General features: G+C 40.8%; 1 protein-coding gene across 1 annotated transcript in view; it reads right to left on the bottom strand.

The window, feature by feature from the left end:
* The window catches only part of ptprn2 (protein tyrosine phosphatase receptor type N2), a 125,318-nt gene that overhangs the window by 31,121 nt on the left and 69,788 nt on the right, over positions 1–24,409 (bottom strand). The window contains exon 11 of the mRNA XM_056364077.1: positions 19,701–19,765. Coding sequence (XP_056220052.1) covers positions 19,701–19,765 — 65 coding nt within the window. The remainder of the gene's footprint in view (positions 1–19,700; positions 19,766–24,409) is intronic.

Below are 24,409 nucleotides of genomic sequence, written 5' to 3' on the forward strand. Positions count from 1 at the left end.
TGAAAAGAGATGGGGAGGTGGTGGGGTTGGGTTTTTTGCGATCATTTAGTTAAGGCTGAGCCCCTCCTTATATTCAGCAGCTCAGGAGTCCCCGTCCATTGCACATGTCATATCCACTGGTTGCTATAGCGATGCCTCCACATGTTGTCGACAGTGAATGTTCAAGGAGCGATGCCTGGCTAATAGGCTTGCGGGCTGAGGGGCGATATGAATGGACATAGGGCTAGTCACTCATTTGTTGAGCTACTAGGGGTCTCTGTGTTTGGTGTGTGAATTGCTGTTTTCTCAGGCTCTCCTTTTCCTCTGCTCCCTCTCCCAGGGATTCAGTTATGTGAGCAGAATAAGGGAGATGGGGCAGTCTATTCTTCAAAGTAGGCTTTTGCATTCAAAGCTGAAGTGAGTACTATAATAAGAGGCTACCACACAGTACAGTAGTTGTAAAGTATATGAATGCTGCATGGGAGATTGGGTGCAGTCTGAAAAATGCTCAAGTAAATTGTGTATAATTGGCTAAATCTTTTCTCTGCTCCCCTACAAGATCTGCTGGAGTAAAGAAAAAAGGAGAGGAAAATTGCAAGTTTAACAAGTTTTGAAGATAAAACTCAATAAAATGCTATCCTAATTAGCAATCAGTCTGAAAAAAATGATCCAATGGAGAGCAACAGCTGCAGTTAGCAGGGAGAGAGAGAGAGAAAGGGGGATTATGGAGAGCACAGGGTGAGAAAAGGAGAAAGAAAAAGAAAAGGGGCGGTGAAGAGAGGAGAACGGGGGTCCTGTCAAATGCAGATGACGAGTCTTGGGGAGGGGGGCTGTGTGACGGGCGGGCTCTCCAGTTTATTTTTCCATTCAGAGAGCACCCCCTCCTCTTCTCTATTGTCCCTCTGTGTGACAGCTGGAGTTGGCAATGTGAAGGAGAGAACAAAAACAAGCTCGCTGTCCAGCCTGGGTCTGTGGCCGCATCGGACGCCACCCCACCTTCAAAAAAAGCAGAGCCAACCAGGCGGCCCCGCAGGGACGAAATCTGAAGCAGAACACACTCAAACTGACTCAACAAATTTTTTTTATAGCATCCCCAAAACTTAAATACTATGCCTTATATATAGAAAAAGCAGCTGCAGAATCAAAACTGTCAGTGTCTTTTGCTATATGCTGTTCGTTTCTTTCTTTTAAGACAGACTAGTAAACTTTGATCCTTCCTTATTCATCACTTAGCCACCCTAGGAGTGACACTTTTCAGGTCATGCTTTCTGCACACTTGCATACTCATTTATAAGGAATTATTCAGAATCAAAATTCTGTATTCGCCTGCCAGAGGGCACAGAAATGGTTCGGCCACCCGTTGTTCAAGAGACAAATTTTTTTTATCTTGCAGGATTCAGTTAGAATACAAGAAAGAACCGGCTGCAGTGCCCGCTGTCGCGCTAATGCACGACGGATGCAGGAGAAATGCATGGCGAGAGACTTTTATCATGACTGCCAGTGAGTGGTTTTTATTACTGGAGAGAAAGAAATAGTGGCCCCTGAAGTTAATCCCCAGAAAATCAGCTCCTACATTAAGTCAACCATACGATCATATCTATCCTGTTCTCTGGTGAACTGGAAGAGAGCCCTGTTCACTCTTTTACATATGAGATACCCTGGTCACCCACCTGTCAGCGCTATCTAAATCCACACTCATCCCAAACAAGGGTATTCCCCTGACACCACAGTGGATGAAAAAGGAAGAAAAAAGAAAAGAAAATGTCTGTCAAGAAGCAGACACTATCTTTACCTGCTCTTTGAAGGAAAGCCTGACTTTGGCACCTGTTGTTTTCCTTTACTTGAACTCTGCGTAAATGGACACATTTTCACACATTTCAGCCACTACTAGGCGCTGCACAGTACGATTTCACAACTCGTGTCACATCCTCCAGCGAGGCCGGTGCTAATGGTTATCACACCAGGGAGGTTTGACGTGCATCGATTCATTCTCACTAAAAAAAAAAAACAAACAAAAAAAACAACAACCTACAAGCAGTCAAATTCAGGAACATACTGAAGTCACTCTTATGGTCAAATGGCAATATTCATAGATGCTGTCACGCCTTCGTGTTCCTCCAGTAAGTACTTCCTCAGGGTAACACATGTTCGAGCAGTCACCGTGAGTCCTTCAAGGCTTATCTGTCCTCTTTCTGGTGCTGCTCCGGTGTTTGCCTCCATGGCACATTTCACATTTCTAATAAAAAAAAAAGAAAAAAAAAAAAAGAAAAAAAAAGAAAGATGGAAAAGCGTCGAGTGTGTTTAAACAGCGAGAGAAGGAGGTATGCGGCACTTCACCATGTCGCTGGGAGAGGGGGATGAGGAATGTTAAACAAATGTCAGGATCAAGTGCAGCACCTGAGATGGCAGAGCAGAAACATCCACTGATGCCCGAGCGTGTGAGTCGAGAAGAAACGGATGGAGAGACAATATCTTGCTTAGATATTTGCCTGCACCTACGGGCTGCACAATTTTGAGTGTGTTTACATGTATGTCCCTGTGTGTGCGCAATCTGAATATACACGCAGAGGTGTTAGTGGAACATTCTTGCAAAAGAAAATACACTCCCGCAATGCATCTGAGTGAGTAAACCTGCGTGTGCACTAGCTGGACATCTTCACCTGGACACATAGAAGTCAGAGCATGTAATATATTTGAGCAAACAGAGGAGAGAAAGCAGCTTGCAGAGAGACAGGGAGGGATGCTTATCCGTAGCTACACTGAGCCACTGGTCCACATACCAATCACACTTCAATGATATCAGGGAAAGGCTAATGCCATTTACAGTGCTGCACGAGAAAAACCAACAGCTGCAACGTGTACCTGCAGACTTAACCAACGTGTAATGCTGTTACACCAAAAATAGTTGGTATTTCTGCTCAGCTCTTTGAAATGGGGTGCAATAAATTATTCATAATAATATCTGAGCAAGACTGTTGCTGTGGCTCCATTTGGGAAGGTGTTGGAGGATTAGCTCCGAACTGTAATGCAGAGAGAAATGCATGCAAAACAAAACACATTTGGGTGTTCTGTTTTTTTTTTTTTTATATTTATCAGATCCACCAGCTGTTATTGTTATTGCTGAAGTGATATTACAAGATATGTGTGGTAGGAAAAGCCTCATCTGGGAGTTTACTCTTTTCTTCTTAACTGTTCTATTTCCATTCTTATCCTTTTAACATAATGAAATAAGGCTCTCATATAGGCAAAGGCAGTGATTTGAAGACAAAGTTTGGTTTGAAAGTCTGCCTGTCTGAATTCACAGTGCTATGATGCCATTTTGGTATATTGTTAGTTGGCACACTGCAGTTTTGATTTTGCCCGCCAGTCATGAAATAGCACTTACGCTGAGATAAAATATAAAAGGTGACACTTTGCTCTCCTGTTTAAACTCGCTTTTTAACATCACTTAAGGTGCAGAAACTTGACAGTGAGGTGGATGTCTTAAATGCATTGTGTCTTGGTGTGTATGTGAGAGGGAGCGGGAGAGAAACACCATGTTTCCTGATGGATGATGTTCAAAGATGCAAAAAGGTCCCATTTCTGGGTTTTACTTGAAACATTTGAATTGCTGTGTCTCATGCTCATCACTTGTTCAGAGAGGAACCATTCAAAGCCTGTGTGTGTGTCAGCCATGTCATTCTGGTATTTTCCCCAGATGAGCTTGTTCAAATAGGACTCTTTCTTATGTGAATCCCAGCCCAGGCATTGCCCATGCCAAGTAGTTCAAAGCAGTAAACATCAAGGTAAATGCTATGCCTGTCATCTTGACTATATTTAAAGCAGGGAGGCAAACCCACACACATGCACAACAATGTGCACTTCAAAAAGAAGCAGTGCTGTGGCGTCATAGCCTGGAGTAGGAAATCACACCATATTTGTAAAGTGATAGAAAATGTTGTAATCTATGAGGATGACAACAAAGTCATACATATTTAGAGCCCTTTTTAAATTGCTTTACATGTACAGTGTGTGCTGTAGTTCTACTTAATTATGGGCTAATCTGCATTAGATAGTGCTAAATGGCCACGATCGATTCACCTGATCGTTTGTAATGCCGGACCCTTACTTACTGTTACAACGTCTGTCAAGCTTCCTGTTCTCGAAAAGCACATATTGGGCTTATAAGAACTGTGGCACATTCACCACTCAAAATTCCTGGTAATTTTCTAAACAACAGGCCCCTCGATGTCAGACAGAGGTAGACAAAAAGCAGTTTCTCATTTCTAGTCAGCGACCGTTGGTTTGGCCTGCTGAGATGACAACTCTGCCAGCAGAGTTTACCAGCTGAGCAAAAGTTAAACCCATTAGTAGGTTGAAAACCAGTCTCTGACCGACCTCTTAATGTTTCCAGCTGACTAATTTTAAAATAAGAAGCCTCTAAAAGGCGTCTTAAATACGCACTTGATGGCTACATGCATTGTATCCTGCTATAGGACCAAGGCGTAAGCTACAACAAACCAGCTGATGATCTGAGATGTGGAAATAAACATCAGCATTCTTGTATAACAGCGTAAAGCTAGTTACTTCTTGTATAAAAAGATCAGACTTTTATTTTGTTGTAGCCTGTGTGGCAGCTTAGCTCGTACTTGTTTGTTTTTTCAAACAGTATGTCTTCACGTTTAACATTACAAAAGAAAAGGCTTTTTAGATGAGTACTAAGCAGCGTGTTTGGCAAACACATTATGCTGTCTCTCGTATGTGGTTGGGGTTGCTGGAGTGTAAAAACAAATTCAATAAAGAGCAGGACAGAGCTGTGAATGTTACACTAAACTCCGATAGCATCCAAGACCAGCTTCCACACAGTGGTGAAATACAAAAGAGTGGTTATGCTAATCATGACCAGGGCCTTTTTCTAAATGTAACATTACTTAATGAAGAGCTCCTTGGCTTTGGAAGTAACACTTGGTCACTACCGTAGTCAATTAGTTAGCTCAACATGCTAATAATTGCAGCTTTGGTTAAAGTCATCCCTCGTCATCCCAGCCCGATGCACATCGCTTTATCATGTGATGAAATTCAAAGCTAGACAGACCTCCAATGCCTAGTAATGGTTGCTAAGCTATGATTGGTCAATCACTGCTTGGGGGAGGGGTTTAGGGAATACTAAATTAATGCAACTTGTGATCAAACCTCACCCAGGCTCTGCTTTCAATAACACTCACTAGCTTTAAATATGAGCTCTGATCTTCCCTCTCTGTACTGGGTTAGTTAATTCCAGTGAAAGCTGAGTTGAGTTGAACTTTTCTCTCTTAATTTTTTTAATGTGCAGCTTTAATTCCCAAATGGTTTTTCTTGACAGCAATGATCCTCTCTACCTGCAGCTGCGTTGACAATAGCAATATGTCTGACAGGGATAATATTTATGTTTGCTAAAGTGTCAGCCAAAATTAATTAAACTAAGTTAGCAAATGGCGCTCATAACTAAAAATTAAACTAAAATCAATTCAGTTATCAATGAGGATTGTTTGCACTGTCGTGTGAGACAGCTAAAATTACACTCAGATTTGCATTAATCACAATTACAAAAATTATGTTTGAGATGTAATTAGTTTTTGATGAGGAATATTACAATACTGTAGGTGAAAAAGTCGAGACGAGATACCAAATAAAACGGCCAGGTCCACAATGTGATCCGAGTTTGCTAAAACACAACCCAATCATGAAAGGTAATTGAAGGTAATACTTCATTCTATTGTGTGAAGAGATAAAAGAAGAGCCGCTACTAAAAATCTCATCCAACACGTCCACAGTCAAAAACAGTGAGGAAAACACCAAGGTTTTAATTGTTTTGTTTGAATAGAATCCACACTACTTTTAGACTATTATGTTCTCGGCAGGCTTTTTTTTTTTATCTTGGGGAGAGATAAAACTGCAATTAATTTTGAAAGGGGGGAAAACAGTGAGACAATACATCAAGTCACACATGAGTGGTGGCAGGCAGGGATATGTGGGCTGCTGCGGAATAACAGAGGTAGTCAAAGGTAGCATTCATAATTGAAACCCCAGTCACAAGAGACTTAGTGGGCTGGGAGACTCTGATACTGGGACTGACAGTAAAGGAACAAAGAGTAGTGTTCAGAGGAGAGCACAGAGTGACTTCATGGGTTCAGTAGGATGTGTCCTCCCCACACCTGGGTCCACATACCGTCTGGAAGCCTCTGAAACAGCGTACTTCTCTACAGCTGCATGGACGTAGTACAGTGGAGCTGTATTCAAACGTGCAAAGAGTTAAAATTCTACCATAATAAGGGAGAGATTAATTGTGTTTTTAGTAGTAGTACTAAAGCTTCATTCGGGCAGAAGATAACACAAGTACATTACGGCACCATTTTCTTCCAAGTCTATTTTTGCACCAGTACCGTTTGTACCTTCAAAAGTACGTTTATGTCGTGATCAATACCTAACTACAAATAATGATAGACAATGACACAATGTAGACGGATCAACCAGTAGGGGTTGCTACTGTTACTTTAAGAAGGAAATGATCCCTCACCAGCTTCCCACCCATGAGTACTAAATGGGGGTCTGATTCTGAAAGTTAGTCTTACCCCCCCCAACATGATCATATCTGCAAGTAATGAAGATCATAGATGATTGCACGCTATGACTGATCAGGGTCCAACATATACTCTTTTCTTTGGAAATACAACAACATAATTTGACATAATAACCATTTTGAATAAGTTTTGATCGATGTTGTGCTGTTTGATCCCTGCACAGTTCAGTTCAGACTGAATTAAAGTCCTTGGTACATTATGCATCTGCAGCCTTTCATGTTGTGTCTGCTAAGATACGTGTGAAAAATATACTTAGCAGCAAAGCACCTCCACATGTCCTTCCACTTGTGTTCTCATGAAAGTCAGCAGTGTACTTCAAATCTCAAATTTGGCAAATTCTCAAAGGTTAAACTGTTAAACTGCTGTTGGGTATGGTGACTCCAGCAAATGGTTGCACACTCAATGAGACCCATGGTCTGTTTGTTTAATGGTGGCCATGCCAGGTACAGAAGCTTACAAGTCATGATGGGAGCAGAAATAAACCAGAAACAAGTATGGCAAAGTGAAAACCAATCACCAGACACTATTCTTCCGTTGCATCAGAGAGCACGCTGATGGGTAGTGAATGAGTTTTGCTACCCAGCCTGTACACATTTTAGCAATCAACACTTTTTTATGGTCACATTTCCGCCATTTTAACGGTGTGAAAACACATAATTCAATTTTGGTTGGAGAATTCAGCCTCCCTAATACAATTTGTATTTAAATTGCCCCCATGAGAATGCCTTTCAAGCCATTATTAGACACTGATTCTTCTAGTTTAGACAAAATGAAAACAATATACATTTCTGATCACACTGGATTAAGTTGATTGGACAACCAACGCCATGTGTCTCCAACTGTACCTTGGTGCTGGTGGACTCGGAGCATATTGAGGCCGCCTGCCTGAGCATACGCCCCAGTGATCAGCTACAGCTTGTGTAAGTGAAGATATAGATGTACAACCACAGGAGGGAGTGCGTGATAGGCTAAGGGTCGTATCCCTGTAAATGCACATAGCCACAGCCTCATAAATTCTCATCAGTGTCTTCATTAAACATTTTCCCCTGTTATCACCATGACAACGCCGGTCCAGCGTGCGCCCACGGGGAGAGGCGTGTGTGCCTGTGTCACCCCGGGGGTTACTGAGGGGGTAACTTGGCACAGACGCCAACACCCCATACCTCTCCTCCCCCCGCGCTGACTGTGTCTGGACTGGAGGCAGGCGCTCTGATTTCTCTCTTTAATTACTGCTAATCGGAGGAGCCGCAGCCCCTGCTAATGAAGCCACACCAATCAGCTGGGGGAGAGTCAGGGGCCTCGCGCTGCAAAACAATCCTCTGCATGAACAGAGCTGACACTGCCTGCCCAGAGCCGCAGCCTCCCTGCGTGTCTCGCTGTCTGTCTGTCTCACAGCTCCAGCAGTTTTGTAAGAGTAGTCTGGCCCCGAGTCAAACCGAGCAGCGCTGCTCGCTGAAAGAAACCTCTGTGAATCCCTAATGAGACTGCTGCCACTACTGTAGTATGGTATCAGCCGCCTGTTTGCCAATCACATCTCCAGTCGCTTCACACCACAACCTCTGACAACAATACAAAGTATGGCTGATCAGAAATTCTGAAGGCAGAATTAATTATGATTTATGTCAAGATTTTGATGGCACTGTAACGTAATAATACTTTGACGGCTCATTATTGTAAATGCATATAATCAATCTAGCCTATTTTCACCCACAAACATAATTACACTGTATGGCTTTTTGAGAGGCTGTGATGATGTCTTTTCTTTCCTCCTCCTTCAACGTGAATAATGTAATGAACAGTGACTGACATGTGATTGCATGTGTTTACGGACCTAGCTTGCCAAGATCCTTTTGCCTTGTTGTTTCCAACAATGAAATGTAATTTCTTCGATTAGTTTGTGATGTTGATGAAGGTACTAATAATGACATTTTATGTATTATAGCCCCAAAGTCGGCGACGTTCCGCTTGTTGATGCATTTGTCCACGTTCCAGATAAAACGTACACAAATGTGTATGGGTTCGGACGAAACTGTGAGAAACAATTATGAGTCAAATCAAGGTGATATACTGCTACTGTGTATCTCTGTAAGCTGAATACATGCTTTTCTTGTCTGCCTGGGCTTTCGGTGTCTATAAATCAGGCTCGGTGTAGTTGCAGCAGCTTCTATTCATGAGCAGACAATCCTATTTTTATACAGGTATCCAACTGCACCACGTCGGGTGTTAGATGCATCTGTGCATTTGCTGCTAACACCCGACATGACAAGCATGCTTGTGAATGTAAATGGGCATGTTGGCAACCATGTACACGTGGAGATGACTGTGATATGTAAAGCGAAAATCCCATCACAGCAGGACATTTCTCCAGTTCATAGCACAATATCAGCGACTGATCTTTGCCACCGCTTTTTACTTTCACATGTAGGCCACATTTGCAATGATTACATTATATATCAGGATGAAAGACAACATATGTTACAGCAAACACATAAAATAAATATTTTCTGTTCATGGCCAATAGGTCTAATTAGTCTTAGTTTCTGAATGCTGCCAGAGTAAGGGTTAATGGATAAAATTAAATAGCAGGTACAGATCTAAGTAAGGGTAAAAATCACAGTTCGAATTTCTGCAAATGTCCTCAATGATTGTGATTTAAGTCCATATTGTGGCAGTTCAGAGAAAAACCATGTATTTATTTATTCATATATAATTTTATACCATTTACTTTCTTTAAAATAGCTTAAATGAGATAGGTGTGTCGTTGTCTCAGCTGAATACGTTGCTGTTTTATTGTTTCTGTTTATTACAGAGAATATTTGTCACTTGAATGTTTAATTCCATGTGTAGATATTACACATGGCAATGCCAGACCATTACAGCATAGTATTTCTACGCAGTGAACACAACCATTCGATGTAACGTCACTTTGCAGCAGAGTGGTCGAGTTTCATTTCATGCTTTATCACCGCAGATGGAAGATATTCATACACCCTTCCAAGTCAAGGTCATCATATAAAAGACCATAACAGCTCATCAAGCAACTTAGCTGACCTTGCCATGCAGAAAGTAACTAGCAGTTACAGCGGGGTTCACAATTACAGTCAATTAAAGTCAATAAAAGATGATATGACAGTTGATTACATTTAATTTACTGAGAGCAAAGTGGTTTCCGTATTGTGTGCCCACTGAGCAATAATTAATCTGCTGCTTCAATCAACCACAAACTTTAAACGTGTTGTTGAAAAAAGACAGTTATGACTAATTTATAGCCGTAAATGAACATATGATTTTATTCTTAAACGTGTAATTTTTTGAATATCACATCTGTAGACAGATAATTATAGTTTAAAGCTTAGGACTACTTGCTATTTTACAGCCAGTGCTGTGTCATTACCTTAAGATGTAATTCAGTGGAAATAGTCTCGATTTCAACAGTCCTCATAAAGAAACTCAAAGAACTCTACCTGCCTGTGAAATATTGCTGCTTTTCTGACAACAAAACCGCAGGATACACCAGACTAAAAGTGGTCAAACAAATACTAGTGGCCTAATTTTGTTGTGATTTTAAAAAGATTTCCATGGGCCACTGGTTAGCCTGCAGCAAGGGCTTTTCCCTGCTGCTGTCAATGCTAAGGTGCCAGATGCGCTAGGCAAGTAGCCGCATGATAAATGGCAGAAGGTGAGAGCTCTGTGGCCGGGACCGGGTGCACGCTGCCCCTGCATCCCACTGCCAGTCTCTTGGCATGCAGCTTGTCAGGCCAAATGGCAGCCGCATCCCCCTTCAACGCTGACATTTAAAACCTCTGCCATGCTATCCAGCTGTGGACGCCACAGGTCCCCCCCTACCCTCAGCCTCCCCCAGGCACCGAGCCCTCAACCCCGCTACTGCCGCTGCCAGACACCAGTCAACAAATTACCATAAACAGGAAGAGCTTTTGTTCAAACAAGTGAGGCATCAATTACAATGAAAGTGCAGGATGTGCTCATGGTGCATGATACACCATGTAGATCTGAGTTACTTGCTTCAGGAAGTGCAGATTACTGGTATTTTTTTAAGTGTGGGGAAAGCAGATGCACTGTAAGAGTTGACCAAGACCCAAGAACCAGAGTTTAATGTTGCCATCTCTGTTCTGCTTTGTTGGATTAGGCAAAGTTTTCACTCCAGCAACCCCAACCAAACTCTAAGACAGTGTCACGTTTGCCAAACACATTGGTTAGTCTTAATCGTAAAAGCCTTTTCTCTTGTAATGTTAAAAGTGAAAACATGCTGTCTAGATTTGATCTGCAACACAAGAATAATGCTGTTTCTTTCCTTTCCTTTCCTTATCTGCATTGAGAATATGGTGAGGATGCTAACTTTTTACCTGGGACAACTTAGCCTCAATTTTAGCCTCAGTCTGTTAGTTTGACATGTAGCCATCAAGTGTATATTTATGAGACTTTTACAGCATTCTGAAGTCAGCCTGAACATATTTGCCGAAAACAGTATTTTCAACCAAACCATACAGCCAGCGTTATCTTCATTAGCTGGCTAGATACAGCTGATAAAATCTGCTATCCACAGTTATCATTTTGGCTCGAAAAATCAACTGTCTTGGCTAGACATGAGGAATGGTAAGCCTGCCCCGGATTCTGTCTGAAATCAAGAAGCCATTGTTTGAAAAAGAATTCGGAGTCATAAATCCGGCGAGGCAAGAGCCAAAAAACCTGACTGATGTAGTAACAATAACTAATGGAGGATGGTGCACTGAAAATAAACACTAAAGCGATTAATCAAGAACTGAAGAAATAATCATTATTGGCATTATTTTGTATGACAAAAGTATCTCTAGAAGAATAATTAAGACAAGAGGTCCAAACCTACAATAAAAATCCATGTTGAGGACATTATTGATATTTTTTAAACTTATTTTATACTCTACTTTCCATGTAGTTTAATTCTAAGATGTAAAGAGCTCTAACTCTAAGAAACAAAAGCATTTCTCAGTAGCATATAGAATCATAAGCTGCCCAACAGCAGGGGTAGTTGAGTTCAACGATCACCACATTTTACTGTGATGAATATGGAGGGAAAGCAGCAGGGTATCTAGTCAGTCCCCATTTCCTCTTAAAATACACCAAGCAGGTCAACCTGAACCCACAAGGATGTCATCAAAGCTATTAAGTCTGCTTTGAGTGTGAGAGTCATGGAAGAATCCAACAGCTGAATGTTGCAGCACTCCCAGAGGTCTCTGTACCCCCAACCCTACAAGTTAGGCGAGGATACTCTAAAGCTCAGGTGTTAATTTGAGGAAAATGTTAGTAAAGAAGAGATGTGAACCACACAAATGCTGTTAACGTTCTGACAAAAAGCAAAACATTTTTGACTGTTTTTTCCAGCTTGTGTGGAAAACTGCTACACAGCTACTATGACCAAAGCAGAAACAATAGGGTTTTTTTTTTCTTTTTTCTCAAAAATGTAATCCATCACCAGTAAAATTCAGGCTTTTTTTTTGTCAGCATGTTAACGACGAAGCTCAAAGGCCACTCAACTCTGTCTACACTCACCATCTGATATTCAACACCCATAAAGGTAGAAATCCAGTGTAGAGGAGGCTGAATTTAAAATTCCTCCACTGACAGCAGTCCAACATGTAGTGCAGTTACAGAACAGGACATGTTGCATTTTTCAAACATGACACCACTCAACCTGCAAAAACTCTCATCTCTTGCTGCTACTATACTTTCATGTAAAACTCCGTAGCAGAGCTGCAATAGTTAGTCGATTAACCCCTTTCTGCACAAAAAACATTGATTTAATTAGTTTTGATTTTCACATATTCAGATTGGTGTAGTGGCGCGGTCGTAAGATTCTTGTGTTAATTACAAAAACAGTAGAAACAAACCTAACTTTTAACAGATATGTAGCTTGTAAGTTTTGAGACTCGCAGTTGTTCGATACAATCCTTAATTTTGATTAATGGTCACCTTGCTTCACATGTAAACAATGTGTAGATGCCCGTGTCCACACAACAAGAGTCACGACAAAAATAGGTTAATCAATTAGGTTGATAATCGATTAACTGCTTTAGTCATTTTTCAAGCTGAAATGCCAAACATCCTCTGGTTCTGGCTTCACACACATGACGATCGTTGCTCTTTTCCTGTCATTCATGTAAGTAAACTTAATATCCTTGGGTTATGGACTGTTGGTTTCATTTTGAGGTTTGGGGAAATTATAATATAAATATAAATGTTGTTATCCAGTTAATGAATAAAATAGCCAGCAGATTCATCAACAATGAAAACAATCATTAGCTGCAGTCCTCTGTACAGGAAGAAACCAGGACTGGAACACAGGATTTTCTGAGCAACAGCACAACCTTGAATTACTGTGTGAAATGTGAGAAATCACTGACTAGAAAAGAATCATAAATTAGATGTTTGAAAGTACTGAACATCACAGTCTGATGATTTGTAACAGCGAAAGAGTTTTATCAGTTGAGTTTTTCTTAAATTCTATCTAAATCTCCGTAACACGTCAAAAGCCACCTTGGCCTTGAGGTTTAGTTTCTTCCAGGAAGAGATGAGTAAACCAAAAAAGAAAAAAAAAACCCTCTTATTTAATGAATTAAAAAGGTGTAAGAATTGTCCTTCAACAAGCTGAGTAAAAATACCACAGTTAACTACACACGGTAACCGTTCCTCTCTTTGACAAAGGCAGCGGAACATAAAAGAAGCAAAAGGTAGGAGAGTAAACACTTTACATTCTGACACTCATTAAAAACAGACAAGTCCACCCTTACCGGAGGGAGAGCACACGTCATGATATAGAGAGAGGCAAATACCAAACTGCATGGCATGGTATCAAAGACATTTCTGCAGTCCAAAGGTCAGGTGATGGTAAAAGGTTGCTGAGAAACTGAGCTGCTGGATGGTCTTTCATCTGTGGGAGGCAGCTGCGGTCTCCAAAGAGGCAGTGTTACTCAGGGCTGCAGGCACAGTGGGGCTGCTCCAATATGACATTTCACATCCAGATCTGCCACAGTAATGGCATTTTAGCCACTTTTAAAACAGCCAGATTGGCCTTCCTGCACTGCTGAAATTTTTATAGGCGGCAATTTTTTTATTGTTTGGATTTATTACAGTGTCTGAAGGAGATTGGATAGGTTGTCAATGTGGAAAAGGCAATTGAGGGCCAATGTGGAAATGACTGGCTGATACACACACACACATGAGGTCCGCATGTATACGCACTATACAACACAAGGAGGTGTAGAACATATATGTATACGCTGTGCAACAAAGCCACTCCACTTTCCTCTGAGGAGCGATGTTAAAATGAGAATAAGAGATCCCAAAATTAACATAAAAATATATTTTTCTCATCTTGCAATTCTTAAAAAAAAAAAAAACCAACATGGGGAAATATGTTTTGAAGTAAAGCATATACACATGCCGGTACAAGATCAATTTGTACAGCTCTTATCACAGTTATTTATTTATTTCAGCTTGAGTGTCTGTCTCTTCTCTCTGGTAGGAAATGGTCAGTATAGTTTTCCTTTGAAGTCCCAACTGAAATTATTTGTCCCATTTACTTGGAGGAATTGCATTTGCCGATGGCTGCACATGGTATTTGTTGTTAAGTGGTATATGCTACAATATTCAGGCTTTGTTAGATTAAAGGAAAGCAAAATGCGCTGATAACCGCGCACATCGTATCAAAAATATGGAAATAAATATTCATGTGAGAAAGGGTTCCACCAACACAAGATTTAAAATAATCATCCCTGTGATTGAACCAGGGGTTATTGGAACCCATTGAGTATGTTAATATTGTTTGTACGTATGTACTTTTTGTTGCTGAACTTTCCACTGTATTTCAGCTTGATATAACAAGACTATGTCAAAACCTAGTTTATGGCTGGACCTCATATATGCAAATTTGAGGCCGTAGTAGTTTAACTACTATTTTCTACCCTGCCTATAGTATCAGCCCTTTATCTGTTCTCTGTGTCTCTGTAATCACATTTAAAGTATTTTAATACAGCTGAATTCCCAGGAAAGTTGTTCTCATTTACATGTTTTTTTCTGTTTATGTTGTCAGACAACAGAACAAGTGTGAAGTAGTGGCTGAAACGTGGCACATTAAGACTACATGTTAACTTCCAAGCCATTTCCAAGCTGCTGCTCTGCGCTAACCCCGATGTCGTCTGACAGAATCACCAAACACGTAAATTAAAGACAAAGACTGCTCTGTGATTTTGGCTATATGTAATTGTAAAATGACCACTCAGAGATAAAGTTAGAAGTGACTTATTTGGTCTCTCACACAGCACACAGCCTTCGTCCGGTAACAGACTGCTGTTCCGCCTCTCTGCACCGATTAATTTTGAAAGATCAATGGACCACTGGGGAAACTCTGACTCAGTCACGTGGCATTTCCGCTGACCAATGGTGGAAATATGATCACTCACCCAGTAAGTCAGACACATTCACAATTCTAGGCTGGTTCTGCTGTTGCAGTCCGGCCAAAAATGATGATAAGGACAAAAGAACTGCAACAATAAGTCGGTTAATTAATTCGTCAATCAACAGAAAAATAATCAGCAACTATTTTGATTATCGATTAATCGTTTCAGTCGTTTTTTTGTGCCAAACATTCTTTGTTTCCAATGTGTTCAAATGTGAGAATTTCTTGGGCTCCGGGAAATTATGATGGCCATTAAATGTTGAGATAGAGTAGCCTGTGCCAAAGTGGTGCACTAACAGAATGACAGCCTTAGAAACATGCCACCAACATGACAAACAAAACCAAATACTAATTATTACTTCCATATTCACACAAACTGCACTGCATAACAGATAGAAACACCATTTCTGTTTGAACTAATTCAATCTCAGGATTTCAACATATATACACACATATATATATATATATATATATATATATATATATATATATATATATATATAAATTAATCATGTAGACGGTTTATAAGCATATAAATATTCTTAATATACTTACATTTTTTGTTGTATTTCTGTTTTGCAGGCTTAATTAACATGAAATCAAAATATATTCATTCACATATATATACATATTCAACTGTTCAAATTGAGAAAAAAAAACTGTATATTATGCAATAACACTCAGAACCTGATGCACTACTTGCAGAAGCTTGTCAAAACATTTTCAGATAGATGTGCCCTTTCATTAATTATGGTACAGGATATTGGAAAGAAAGCCTTCAAATCCATTGTGAGAGGTCATCATTACATGTGACCTTTCTCTGAGATGAGTTTTGCCTCTGTGCCTCTGCACTTAGTCCTTTGATTAAATATAATGTAAGCTTTCGACCATCATAAGACGGTGGCATTCTCTCTACGATTCCACTAGACTGACCCATGACAGGATTGGAAATGAATGTTGATTTCACCTCCCCCAACTTCCTTTACGTAGCCACATCCGAAATCAAATTGGAAAACCAGTGATTTAGGTTCTCATACGCAGCTCGACACGTGTTATGAGGATGCGAAAGAAATGCACACTTTAAGCTCAATAAATACCAATTACCGTGTGTGTTAAAGACAGACACTGCAGCCAGACAAATATTACTGTGCACATTTACGGTACATTTGCGCACGTAAACACTCACAAACAATACACACATGCACAGCGCAGAGACTCCCTGCCTGCCATATATGATTTACATTTAGTGGTTGAATAATCAGTTGGCATGCAGCGCGGGGAATTCTTTGCTTAATGAGTGCCTCTTCACATAAGCAGTTTGCCAGAGTTATCTCGAACACGAGACTGCTGTCAAAATGTCACTGAATTCTCAATTTAACTACCAACTTAATCACATGGGGACCATCGCATACATCCAGGCCGAACGTGGAGACGCATCCTCCCTGCACTTTATTAAGAAATATAAGCACGAGGAAAACAGAAAAGTAGGAAAAGTTGCTTCTTTAGAGATGCGCGTGGTGAAATATTTTATAGATATTCATTGTGACTATTCAAAGTAATTTTTTTTTATAAAGCAGATATATTGGGGAATATTTCACTCTGTGAAAAGAAGATGGTGATGTGGAGCCTGTGATACATAAAACAATATTTTTTCAGCTGTGTGGAGTTTTGTTGTTGTGTTTTGTCGTCTCAGCTGTCAGAACTGTTAAATACTCTATTTTTTTTTTAAATACTTACTTTTTCAATCTAGAGGAAAGCTGCACACTTCTCCTAAAGTGAATCTTTTTCAGCAGACTGAACTGTTGGTCATTCAGACCCTGATTGGGGAAATATTGGCTCCGAGACATTTAACCTCAGAAAATGTTTTTTAAAGGTTAAAAATCCCTTCACAGGCATTAATTAAGATTTAAAGGACACTACTATTTCAAAGCTTTAGACATGTTTAGCTTCATATACACAGTAAGGATCGTCAGAGGGTTGCAGGAAATTCTGTGCGCCTTTTTCTGACTAGTCATAGCAGCCGCTTCCAAAAAATATCTGACCGACATGCCCCTCCCTTTCAAAACATATCTTTCTGAGCCTCCCTTTTATTCCCCTGCTTCTCCCCGCTATACGCTCCCCCACTGGTAGCAGCCATGCTGTGTCTATGGCTGCCAGCGAAAGCAACCCTTTTGCCTGGTGCCTGGTTGCTGTCTCCGGCTTGGGGAGGGTGACTCACTGACCCCCCTCCTGCACAAAAGAGGATACAATCAGGCGGGAGGGGGGGATGAGCGGCGGCAAGGGGAGCACAGTCGCAGAGCTTTGTGCCTTTTAGGAGCGATGCTAGTTGAGGAGCCAACGTGTGGTATGATTTGCCACGGGTTATTTTCCACACTGAGAGTACTAAGTGACTGATAATAGCATGGATATTCGTATATACATATATATATATATATATATATATATATATATATGTGGTTTCAGTGCAGTATGAACACAGACAGTGTAGCTAGTTAGTGCTAAAGCTGCAAAAAGGCCATGTCAGCCATGAATTTCTTTCCACTTCACTTCTTTTCCTCCTCCCAGTTTTTCACACATTTACAGGACTCATGAATTTCTGTGAGAAGACCTCCATTTGCCTTCCACAAGAGAGCAGCTCCCACTTGGCAAACAATTGTTAATAAGAATGATACTCAGAAAATGCATTGCTTATCCCCCACACGTACATAAATTATTTAAGAAAAAACAAGGTAGTAATTTTTCTGTTGTTTTTTTTTTTTTTGTCTCTTCAGGAAGCCGACTTCCCTGCGATCTATAATGGAGTAGATATTGCTCGGTCTATTGATTGATGTCTCCTTCCCCCCACTTTGACATTTGCTTATCCTCGTCCGCATCTACTGCTATTGACGTTCGCTCTATCTGGACATCTTCCTAAGCTGTTTTGTCATTTGTCACCTCTTAAATAAAAATGGAGGGGGGGGGGGGGTACGGTGTGTGTGTGTGTGTGGGGGGTTGTCAGTGATAAGACTTAATGATACCAACCACAGTGATGGTTTTAGACAAGCTCAGAGAAAGAACACTGTCTGTAGAAAGCGTAGCGCTGTATTTGATTAATTTCTCACTCTATACCTCTCATACCTCTCAATTTTACCCTGCATATTTCTATTCTTGCCGCTAATAAGTAGGCTATTCTGCAACCTCTAGCATGCATTCACTCATAACTGTGGTCAATTTAGTGCAAATTTATTGAAAGCAGGCTTTTGGTTTAACACCTTTTAAACTAATGTATTTGAAGAGCCCACTCCACAGGCTCTCCTGTCAAAAGCTACTATTTTCCCCAACTTACCCTCAACTCTCCACTTCTTGGATACAAACTGGTGAGATCAACACATCCACATTAGAGCTGTTGCTAATAAAACACCCTCTGAGTGAGCTTTCAGGGTTTAAACTTCGCCAACTATTTATTTGTAGCACAGTAAATGCCGCGCTTCTTTAACATGCATTTCTACAAACACAGTCTGGCGAAGATTTTCTCCCCATGAGGTGGAAGACAGATTCTTCCTTTCCTCCCACCCTCTTTCCATCCATCCCTCCCTCACCCTGGCTCCTGCAGAGAGGCTATTATTGCAGCTAATTATCTACAAATAGGCCCAATATGACAAACACAGCCCTGTACCAGTGCTGGCTAAGCCCAGGAATCAGTCTGAGTGGGAATAAAAGAATGAAAAGGAGGCAAGGAGAGGACAAAAATCACATTGAAGAAAAAAGAAGAAAAAAAAACGTGAATCAGAGATAATTGAGAAGATCGTGATAAAGACACAATGTGGAATAAGATGAGAGAAAATGTGGTGCTAAAAAAGATATAAGTGGGAGGCAGAGGGGGAAGAAAGGCAGTGACACTAAAAGGGAGACAGCATAGAAGGGACTAACACGGGGAAATGATCTTGTCTATACAGTGTGTGATGGTTGTTGCCAATGGCAACTGTCCTGCAATGCACAGGCCACATCCATTTAGCTCCCAGCATGCCTCATGATCAGGGCAGCTCAGGGGTCTAAGGCTGTCTCTCTCATTTCCATAGAGAAACTCATTTACCAGGCAAGCATGGAGGGCTATGACGCCTCAATGGGTGCTTGATTAGATCCTTACCTCTGATACATATGAATATTTATCAGTGTTGAATGAATACACATTTACTCTCCTTTCATCTAGATCATTCTGAGTGTCCTCCTGTTCTCCTCTTAATTTTTTTCCAATGAATATGTCACAGGAGCAACAGGGCTCACGAAAGAGTGACAGCACTCAAGATAATCTGGTGATTGTTGCTCTGCGGCGATGATCAACACTTAGTTTAAGTTTCGCAAAACGCATCGGGCTTTTGTCTTGTTGTGTTTTATTCGCCATGGAGACAACAGCTCTTAGAGACGTAAAGGAAACAAATACGGGGAACGGTAATCAAAGCAACACACTTAAGAGGATATGTGTTTGGAAATTCATTGCTGCTAAAGATTAGTGTTTGGCTGCACAACTGAAGCTGCAGGTGCGATACGGATGCCAAGACAAGTTGAAATCACCGAGTTATTCCTGTCCCATGAGCCCAAACACAGAAGACGCACACAATCACAAGCACACCCACTCTCACTCTTTTACACACAGAGCTGAATAACGGATATTTTTAGTGAGTATAACTTACATCACTAACTCCGGCCTCCACTATCTTCAGGCCTGTCTCCTTCTCCAGCTGCTGCTTCTGTTGGACTGCACGGGGAGACAAAAGCAGAGGAGGTGTTGAAAATGAACAGTCGATGACAAAGTAGCAGATTTTTCAGTTCCTGAGGCAGAGCGAGCGGTCAGTGAAACTGAGAATGATGCAATGGATTTAACAGCATGAGTCAGATGTCAAACTGGTCATAGAAAATGAACCAACACACACACGCACGCGCACACTCACTCATGCACGCACGCACACAAAAAAAAAAAAAACACTCATGGAAAAGGAGAAGCAGAACAATCTTCAGGGCGAGACAGCAGTTCAGCAGCTGACAGCAGTCTGCGGTGGCACCTTTAGGCTGATGATAGGTAGGAGTCTACAGCCGTGTTAGCAGGTCTGTGAGTCTACTTAGGCACAGCGGTGTTTTGCGCTGAATGCTACGCTCATAATGACAATGCTTACATTCTGATGTTTAAGATGCGTTCATGCTTGACAACAGGGCTCGACGGCTGGTATAGTGTCCAATTTCTCCCGCTGACATCACCACTGCGAGACTAGACGGGTGTATTGTACATGATCAGATTGTATCATTGCTCTCAGTAAACACCTAACAACTGCGCTTACGTTCTTTCATTCACTTTGTGATATGAGTTGATGGTTGGAGGGACGAGTCTTGTTTCTGTACTCAGTATGAGACTACGCCATGTCGCTGCGGTAGAGAGCGAAGGTTGTAGTGAGCAGAAGGTTTACGACGGAAATTAGTGTTACTTAGAATGATAAGATAACGCATGCGGCCATTTTTTCCCCACTGTCATCAGAAAGTAGCGGGAGTAAACACAAGTAGCCCACGCTGGCCAATTACAGTTCTTCACATGACATTTGTCTAAGTGCTGTAACTCTGAATTGTAGTTCGGATTTTGAGGAGGTGCACGTCAGCCTAACTTTGTGGCCATTGTAGGTACACAGATGTATAAAGGAAGCTTTAGCACGTGTAATGTTCACCCACTTAGTCAAGAGTGTTAGCATGCTAATATTTGTTAATTGACACTAAACACAATGTACAGCTGATGGGAATGTCATCAGTTCTGCATGCATTTGGACGAACTGAAATGTTGATGATGATGGTATTAGATGTTAGGGGATCAAGTTATTAATATTCATCAGGAAAATTAATGATAGCATGAGAGAAAAAGTCAGAAGGCTCCATCCTCTGGAAACCATTAATCATTTTTCCTTTTGAGACGTTTCAGTCTGGACCACAGTGGTGGAAAGGCATTGCCATTCAAGAGCCACGCAGCTGCCATGTTTAACAATGTTAAAATGAAAAAAAAAAAAAAAAAAAAGTTTACCAATAAAAATGGGTCCTCATACATACATTGAGCCCGACCTACTGAAGATTACAAGAAAGCAGATGAAGTGCTTGTAGATTCACAGCACACAATAACTTGAGCTCCTGCCTTTGTTCTTGCAGTAATTAATACACAACCCGAGTTTGATCCTCGGATCTATTGATCTAATCAAATATGGCATGATATTTCCAAAGCTTTGTTCACGAAAGATATTCTCATGCAAATCAAACCAAAGTGATGCAACGTTAAATATCCGTCGTCCAAGATCACACATTTTGCCGACTCCCCCCCCCCCCCCCCCCCCCCTGCGCTTAATGTCCCTTCCTCACTTTGATGGAAACATTTATATTGAAAAACAAAATCAAAGGGGCCTTAATAGATTATGCCAAATTATAGAGAGAAAGAACTAAAAATGGAGCATAATTTTAATTGAGTTTGTTAGCATGTGAATGTGATTGGTAATGGGGAAAAGGAAAAAGAGTGAGAGTTAAAGAGGAGAAAGAGAAAGAGAGCAGGTCCTTTAAATCCCATTTCCCCAGATGAAGGCTATGCAAATGACCCTGAAGAGCTGAACCCCACCTCACACTCCAAATTCGGCAAGGGCCTGTTTAATTAGTATTTTAATCTATCCCAATGATTCCACTCAGTCCACAATGTATGCAGCATTCCATCTAATTAAGCACGCTACCTTTAGGATAATCAGCCATCTCCCTCGCGCTTCCTCTGCCGCCTTTTCTCTTTCTGGTTGTTAAAGATTCTGCAAACACGGATCATCCTATCAACCTATCAACATGGCAGCAAAGGGGACATCTTATATTTTAGGTGTCAGCTAAGGGTTTCGGAAAAAGGAGGTGGGGAGAGAACTGGAAAGGTCAAATATACATTCAAAAGCTCTAAATTAAGAGTGCCACATTGAAGAAGTAGACAAGAGGAGAAAGAGGAAAATCTACTGCCGTTAGTGAGAGGAGAAAAGTCTTCGACTGGCATGTCTCCAAGATGAAACTCATTTTCATTTCATGTTGCCACCCCTGCATTTAGTCCCAGACATATTTCCTCTCCACAGATAGTTACAGTACCTGCTCGGTCCTGGTGCTATTTAGGAGGGGGGTAATGAGCGAGGTAATTGGGCCCAGCTGGGTGAGAGCATAGGTGGTGGGGGGATGCAAAGCTGCTAAAAGGTCACACAACGTTTTGGTCCTAATGAGGACCCCTCTGGGGTCCTAACACATCATGAGTCTAACTACGAAAGATTAGCCTGGATTCAGGAATCAACACACATGCATGTCACAGCGGCCGTAGCTCTCGGTTTGACTGACAAGCTGACATTAATCGTCTTATAGTGAAACCAAAGTAGCCTGAAGGTCAGTATTTACTTGTGAATCAAAGCTGAGGACTCTCCAATCAACGTGAGGGAAAGGACAGCCCCACAACAGCCACTTTAAATGTAAATACAATGTACTTGCCAAGCTCATTAGCTGGCAACTGGATGGATCTGGGTTGCAGTGAGGATCCAGCCAATGGATCGCTTGTTCTGTCACTGACTGTACAGATAACAGCCTGCAGTGTCTCTTTTCGGTCACCCCTTATATTAACCTCCCAATGGAGCTCACTCTCTTTCTCTTTTTCTCTCAGACACACACAGATTTTGTAAGCTTCAAATTAGCCACCAAATACTCCTGACAGACTGGAAAAGAGATGTCAGGTCTCATTTCAGAGCGGCTCCTCCAGCCATTTTAATAGGCATTGTCTGAGTCTATCTAGTCTGATCTCTAATATCGAGATCTGATCCCTGCTGCTCATTTGATCTTTTCGGTTTCCAAGTCATATTGAGCCAAATCATCTGATGTTCAGGAGGAGGAAAAAAAAAAAGGCCTACCAAAGCCAAAAGGCTTTTTCGTGCGTTCAAATGTGCTCCATTTTCATGTGCTTTCTATTGAAATTACATACGTGCAGCAGATGAGAACTGCCTGATGACCTGAGACTATTCAGTACAAATTTAATGAAAGTGGATCACTAGTATTTCGTGAATAGATGTCTAAGGCTCGACAACAGTGTCACTTGTGTACAATACAATTACAATTAGACCTGAAGACACCTTTATTAAAAACAATATAATCACAAGGATTAATAGTGGATTGTTATCAAAATAAACTATTACAGTTATAAATCAAAGCCCATTTTTAAGACTATCATTTGCATTTTTTATAGTTTTTAATGGGTAGAGTCTATCATTCCCGCACTGAATTCAAAATCCCTAACTACACATGAGGGATTCATGGGAAATGATAAATGTAAGTAATCCAGTGGTTTTGTTTGTCAGTTTCAGTGTTTACTGTTCACTGTCCAAACACCATATCAGACCTGTATTATCACAAACCAAACATTTCCTACAGCTGCTACTTCACATTAAAGGCTTTTATTGTGAAGCAGCCACAGGAAACACAGCGTTGGCCGTGATTGCTCATCGAAAACGGGTCCACAAAAATAAGACTTTTTCTGACTTTTTCTTACCACCAGTAACCACAGGTGTGCCCAAATCAACAAGGACTGAAATCTTAAAGATTACAACTTTAAATGAGATATTCAAAGCTCTATATAGAGTGCATCTATAACAGCCACTTCAAATTTCAGCCTCCACCTCTAAATTATTCCAGCTTGCCTGTTGCCAAAGTTGAATTGGAACAATTTTTCAATTAAAAAAAAAATCGTACTTGTGCACAAAAGAAATGTTCTTTGATCTAAACCATAATCACCTTGTCTCTGTTTTGCATCAGAAAATTCAACCAGGTGAACAGGAAGAACTGAGGAGTACTTCAAAAACTCATCAAGGACTTACTGAAGAAGAGGAAAAGGCCATTTCAATCATCAATCAACAGAATGGTGCTTTTTTTTTGTTTTTTTTTGACACGCTCGCTAATGAGTGAAAATACTGAAAAAAAATCACACATTTAAGCTTGATTTTATGTGACCTTTAAATTGCTTTGTAGCATATGTGCTCAACACAAATTAACTTGTGGCGAGATATAATTTGATTAAAATGTTGCTTTTCTCCGCCATATGCTGCAAACTGAAGCAATTTTGCACTCCTCATCATAGATTCTAATAGCAATTCAGAAATGATTATCATAAAGTCATCAGAGCTTAAAGTCATGAATATATATATTCATTTCTCTGATATACGACAGGGTTGTTATTGTTAGGAGCAATATAAATTCAGTGTCGGGAGACAAATCACCCACTGTAGGCTGTAAGTATTTTGTATTTCAACACGGCGCAGCAGCCACCGCAGTCACATGATCGTAATGTTTCCTCTTTGGCCTAACGGGGGTATATAGTTGACAA

This window comes from Seriola aureovittata, chromosome 20, assembly GCF_021018895.1.
Source record: "Seriola aureovittata isolate HTS-2021-v1 ecotype China chromosome 20, ASM2101889v1, whole genome shotgun sequence".
NCBI lineage: Eukaryota > Metazoa > Chordata > Actinopteri > Carangiformes > Carangidae > Seriola > Seriola aureovittata.